At 48.0% G+C, this 6,000-nt stretch overlaps 1 protein-coding gene across 1 annotated transcript in view; it reads left to right on the top strand.

The window, feature by feature from the left end:
* Positions 1-5,452, top strand: part of MSN (moesin) — a 79,175-nt gene extending 73,723 nt beyond the window's left edge. The window contains exons 12-13 of the mRNA XM_054995945.1: positions 1,331-1,564; positions 2,847-5,452. Of these exons, the coding sequence (XP_054851920.1) occupies positions 1,331-1,564; positions 2,847-3,011 (399 nt within the window). The 3' untranslated portion in view covers positions 3,012-5,452. The remainder of the gene's footprint in view (positions 1-1,330; positions 1,565-2,846) is intronic.
* The last annotated feature ends 548 nt before the right edge of the window (positions 5,453-6,000 follow it).

Here is a 6,000-nt window from a genome sequence, read left to right on the forward strand (position 1 = left end):
GTTGAGAGATCACTATTGGTTGAATCTCTGATAGAGGAACATGAATCTCGATAGAGTCCACTATTTTATTTAACTGTCAAAAGATTAAAGCACACCTGTTAGAATTACCTAACACATAGAAAAAACACACAGACGGTTCATGCTAAGTCTGAAAGTTCATCTAGAATACAAGTACTAGTATTGCTCAGTATTGATTATTGTCATATGCTTTTATCTGTATTGGTGCAACACACCAAGGTGCTGGATCCTGCCAAATCACTGATCTTGTAAAATGAATTCAGTTCCAACAAATTGGAAAATGGAGAAACAAGAACATAACACAGTTTGAAAGACATAGCCCTACAATAACAGTATAATTATAACAATAATAGCAATTATACTAAGTCTGATTTCCCCTGTTGCTTATTAACTATTCATACATATAATTGCTAGTTACTTTATATAAGGTGAGGAGAGCCCAGAAAATTGTGCCTCGTTCCCCAGCAAAACAAGCTGGCTCTTCCCTTGCTGCGGAGTCCTCCGCCCGGCTTGTCTCAGGCAGCCACGTCTGAGGGGGTCCCACGTGTGTTTGTCAGGAAGGCCACAAATGCAGGATGCAGCACATGCAGTCAGAGGCAACCTCAGAAAGGCTGCAGTATTTTTGTGGTTGCCTCAGACTGCATGTGCTGCTTCTATAATTTTTTTTGGGGGGGGGGAGTTTTAACCCCTTGTGAACTTCTTTTTAGATTTCAGATATTTTTTTTTTGGCCTGGTGCTTTTTTCAGGTTTGTAGAACAACGACCCTTGTCCATTCAAAATGCCGCTCTCCAGATTTATGAATACACAGATGTGGCCATATTGAGAGTTAGATATATTGGGTGGATTCCCACTGATGAAGGACAGAGGAGGGGCCCCCCTTTTCAACTTCTAGCAAGGAAATGCTGGAAGCCATTATCTGTGGGTCAGGGCTGCAGTAAGGAGAGTAACTGGGCAAGATTCCCTCGTCCCAGTGGGAAAACGGGCAGGACCCAACCCAGTGTTTTGTTTGACATGTGCACTTAGTAGAGAACGCCTTGGTAATTTGGCTTTTTGCATGACTGTCACTGTTACTTATCCATTCAAAGGTGCATGATGCTCATCACAGAACTTGTCGTGGCACTGGAGAACCAGTGAAAGTGCTCATAAATTTAGGGCTTGTGATGTGGTGATATCACACCACATCACAAGCCCTAAACACTTTCGGTGTTTTCTGCCCTGCTGATAAACATCTAAGAAAATGGTAGGCAAATTCACTCACGCATCTTTCCTTGAGTTGCTAATTTTCTGCCGGGATGTTCTCCTTCTCTCCCAGGCCCAAATGGTTCAAGAAGACCTGGAAAGGACTAAAGAAGAGCTGAAGACGGCCACGAGCACACCCCACGTCCCTGAGCCCATGCAGTCCGAGAATGAGCACGACGACGAGCAGGACGAGAACGCTGCAGAGGCCAGCGCTGAGCTGAAGGCCCACGCCTCTGCCAAGGACCGCAGCGAAGAGCAGCGGACCACTGAGGCAGAGAAGAACGAACGGGTTCAGAAGCACTTGAAGGTGAAAGTGGGGCTCGTTCAGCTGGGGGGCGGGGGAGACTTTGGGCGGGGGCAGGGGTCGAGCTGCCTTCCTGCCAAGCCCAGGCTTAGACTCACAAAGCATAGCTGTCATCAAAAATGTTTGCCCGGCGTCGTTCCCCCCAGAGGGGTTGGGGCTGTCAGAACTTGGAAAACTGCAGTTTGTCACAAAGTCTGACTTTGACTAATTGATCAGCTAGCCGTACAGCAAAGGCTGCAGCTGTGGCCTCCGCCATTTGCCAAGTAACTCTCAAAGACTTCACCGCATGAGTCCAGGAACTGCAGGAGTTGAAGTGTTTTATTTGATAAGCTACTCGTTCATTCCCTATTACTCTCCTTGCCAGGAATGGCAATTCTCTATAAGCACATAATGTATGTAGGATTCTAAGCCCAGCCCCAGAGTTCCCGCACACACACACACACGCACACACCCCCTTCAGGAAACAGCTAAGTTCAAGAGAGGAGCAGCAAGGCACAGCAGAGTTGATGTGTGACAAAACTCCGAGGCCCTGAGGCCCAGCGCCCAGGCGAAAGAGGAACCGCAGGCTGTCACGTCTCAGGCAGAGAACAGCTTCTAACATCAGAGCCACACAGAATCAAGCAGGCCTTGCAGAGTATGGCAGGAGACGTCCTGACACTCGATCACTCAAACTAGTTGGTAGGGGAACGTTCACCACGGGACGGGCTGAGCGAGTCGGTGGGCCTCACTGAATAGCACTGTCATTTGTGGTGAGAAGCGGGCCGCCTCAAATAGAACCAGCACTGGATATTGCAGTCTGCCAGTGGCGGAGCTTACATGGATGCCCCAGTTTTAGACATCTTGGTCACCGTGTCGTCTGTATTCCATTTTATTTGTAACTTTAAAAAATATTTTCTTTCACACTGTGGACTTAAAAGCAGCATGCAAATGAAACAAGCATAAAAATACAGTTTGTGATATCATCAGTAACGCCACAGCGCCCTGCCCAAACTCTGAGCAGGTACCACGCTGATGGTGTTTCCATGGGCACTACTGTGCCCACAGGGCCATGGGTGAAAGAGCAGCAGCCTCTTCCCTCTTGCCCTTCAGGTCGTAGCTCTAGACCCGCCAAGCTTGGGGTTGCCTGCAGAAGGCCAGGAAGAGATGTCCTGCCCTGGGCTCATTCAAGCGGCATGGCTGTTCACGGTCCCCGCCCCTCTGCCCCTCCCGTGCTTTGACTGACTCGTGGAGCATACTGAAGAGGCTGCTTCTCTTTCCCTTTCTTCCCCCTCCATCCTATCAACAGGCTCTCACTTCTGAACTGGCCAACGCCCGAGATGAAACAAAGAAGACATCCAACGATATGATCCACGCTGAGAACATGAGGCTGGGCCGTGACAAGTACAAGACGCTCCGCCAGATCCGGCAGGGCAACACCAAGCAACGTATCGATGAATTTGAGTCCATGTAACCATTCCTGCTCCCGTAGTCCCCGTTCTCTCCCCCCTTCCCCTTTCTTTTGCTACTTGTGTGTAACTGTTATGCTGGAATTACTGCAAAAGAACGGTCCTCGTCAGTCTCAGAGCTCTGTGCAGATGCTGCTATTCAGCACTGGACCAAACAATCACTTGTGCCTTCTTTGCCAGTTTCTGACAGTGGTGAGATTTTTCACTTCCCTTCAGCCGAGCAAAAATCTCCATCCCGCGTGGCTTTCCTCCGCCTCACGTCCGCAGTGCTGCTGCTTACGGGCCTCTTGTGCGGCACCAGCAACAAATAGAGCCCCTCTCCCAGCCCAGTCTTGCTCTGATTGATCCAATATTGGAATTGACCTGGTCAATTGCTTTTCAGAGGGGGGTAGTTTTGACATTAAATGGCAGGAGAAATTGTAATAGAATTTAACAGAAACTGGGCTAAACAGAGCGTGTGTGCCTTTTTTCTGAAGACCAAAGTTTTTCATGATTTCCCAAGGTTCAGCAGACCAGCCGGACCGATCTTACGTTTTGGGTGACTTGTGTGTGTTCTGGGTGGATCCTAGTTATGCCCTTGGGAACAGCTTGCTGAAAAGTGACATTTGCCGTGCCCAGCGGCAGAGATGGCTGGCCTTTCCCCTTGCCGGCATAGTCAGACCCGAGTATTTCCAAAGGGGATTGTCAGCCACCGTTCCCTGGGAAAGGAGAGGCAACATTATGCAACTAGACTTTGGCAGGAGAGATTCCAGCACGCGCCAGCCCTGCTGAAGGTGCCTTACAGAGGAAGTGTGTCATAAAGAGGTCTTGTTGATCTGCATGCCCAGCAAGACACACACACACACACACGCCCTTCCCTTCTCTAGGTTGCCAGCCATTTGTCTTGGATTTAAAACTGGTTTTAGTTTTTGCTGCCTTGGAACACCTTTTGCTTTTTATTTGAACAAGGGGAGATTCCTGCCTGTGTGCAACTCAGGGCCACCTCTGTTAATTGGAGAAAGAGTCAGGTTTCTTCAGGGCTGTGTTGGGCATGACTGTGAGCCTCCTTGGAGGAAAATAGGAAAGACAGATGGTCTAGGGAGCCTCTCTGGAACTAAAATAAATTTCTTTTCAAGGGAAGGTTCTCTGCTCTCCTAAGTAGCCCTTATCTTAGCCTCTTTAAACTTTGCACTGCCCAGAAGCTAAAAACTGCATGCAGTGGTTGGAAGACACAAGCCAACTTCAGTGATGTGTGGCCAAAACCCAGCAACGAAAGTCCCAAATCTCTTCTAGCATTGGCGCTATAAAGCAATACAGCGTTCTCTCCAAAGAGGCAAAGTCTCAGCATCCGGCATATTTGCTGATGAGCCTGTGATCCTCCCCCCTCTTAGATGTATGAGGAAACAAGGGGGTGGGGGGCCACAGTGAGCCAGCCTCCTCTCCTCCTCTTCTGAAAATATGCAAACACCCCCCTCCCCGCTTTGAGTCTTTTTGTCCTTTCAAGAATAAAAGCTTTCAGTGAAACATGTCAGAACCAATTTATACACTCTTTACTGAGGAGTTTCCGGCCTTGAATAGATGTGGCTTTCCCTCTCATTACTATGTGAACAAATAGCCCTTTGGCTTTTGGTACCGGAGTTTGTTCTTGCCTGGAGTTCTGCTCCCCTGACTGCAGTTGTCACTGGGACACTCCTATTTAAACCCACCCTTGCTACCCTGAGGAGAGAATGCCCAGTGCCTGAAAAAGGAGGCGCCACCTTTGCCTTGCCACGGGCTCATCTTCTGCCCTGAGCCCCGTTTCTTCCAAATGGTCCAGAATAGGAACAATCCAGTGTGTGCCAGAGAGTCTAATGCCTCGTTGAGTCAATTCAGCTCTTCCTTGATCTTACCAGTATTATGTACTCCAATGGTATCTAATGATAATGATTTCATTCTTTTCTAGCTATGCACAATTAGAAAATGTTAGTTTTGGAAGTGTTTGGGAGGTGAAGGAGACTCTCTCCTTCTTCCTGGAAAATGTATACTGTATTGTAAAGAGATAATATTTTGCAAGGAAATTAATGTAAGAAGCATTCAGTATTACAGTGAGATTTCTAGACACAGGTGTTTTTTTTATTATTTCTTAGGATACATGGAGTGTTTGCCTATACCCCTGCCCTTTTGTTTACTGCTATTTGGATATATACTATCCTCCTAGAGGGGGCTGCCCTATTAAGCATTTTGCCTTGCTTTTATTTTTGTGTTTTGAATTTTGCTGTAAATTATGTCTCCTTTTTGAGCAACCTTTTTATGTGTTATGTTAAAACACCAGCCCTCTTTGAGCGGCTGCAAGGGAACCCTTGCGTTTGTGGCTAGCCACAGATCTCCTTGCCAGTCCGATGCCTGGCATTGCAAAGGGTTTTGTTCAAGGTGCCCAGCCTGTTCTTCATCCAGTGCCAATAAAGTTTAGACCCACTGAATGACTGTGGCCTTCGTGTCCTGAATCTTCATTGCCTGGATCTCTTGACTGCCAATATGTATGCGTGAACGTGGAAAAGAGGCTAACCACCACGTGAATTGGCTATGAGCAGTTTTGAATGGAACACATTGGTGAATCCCACTAATTCCTGCTGCTGAGAATGGAAGTGCCTGAGAGGGAGGTGGCCCATTCCAGGCTACCAGCTGTGGGGCACCTGGTTCCCCAATTGGGGAGTAGGTGGTGGGCAGCGAGGAAAATCTTCACATCAGTTCATAGGGGATAGTCTTACATGCCCTAAAATGAGTGCTGTGGTGTGTCCAGGGCAACACTGGAGCCTTCTTTTTAATGTATGTCCCATCTGAGCTAGTAGCAGCTGCGACATTTTATGGGCCTGAGTCCCAGAAGTTGAATCTGCTCTGCTTAACTTTCTGGGCCTACCCTGAGCTGGGCAGGCATTGACTGCACCTGTAGTTTGAGGGTTAATTTGCTGGCTTTATGGGCTGTGGCAGAAGCACCACCATGCTCCTGCTGAAGATAAAGGTGGATGTCTAGTCAGA

This window comes from Eublepharis macularius, chromosome 13 (assembly GCF_028583425.1).
Source record: "Eublepharis macularius isolate TG4126 chromosome 13, MPM_Emac_v1.0, whole genome shotgun sequence".
In the NCBI taxonomy this organism is placed as follows: Eukaryota; Metazoa; Chordata; class Lepidosauria; order Squamata; family Eublepharidae; genus Eublepharis; species Eublepharis macularius.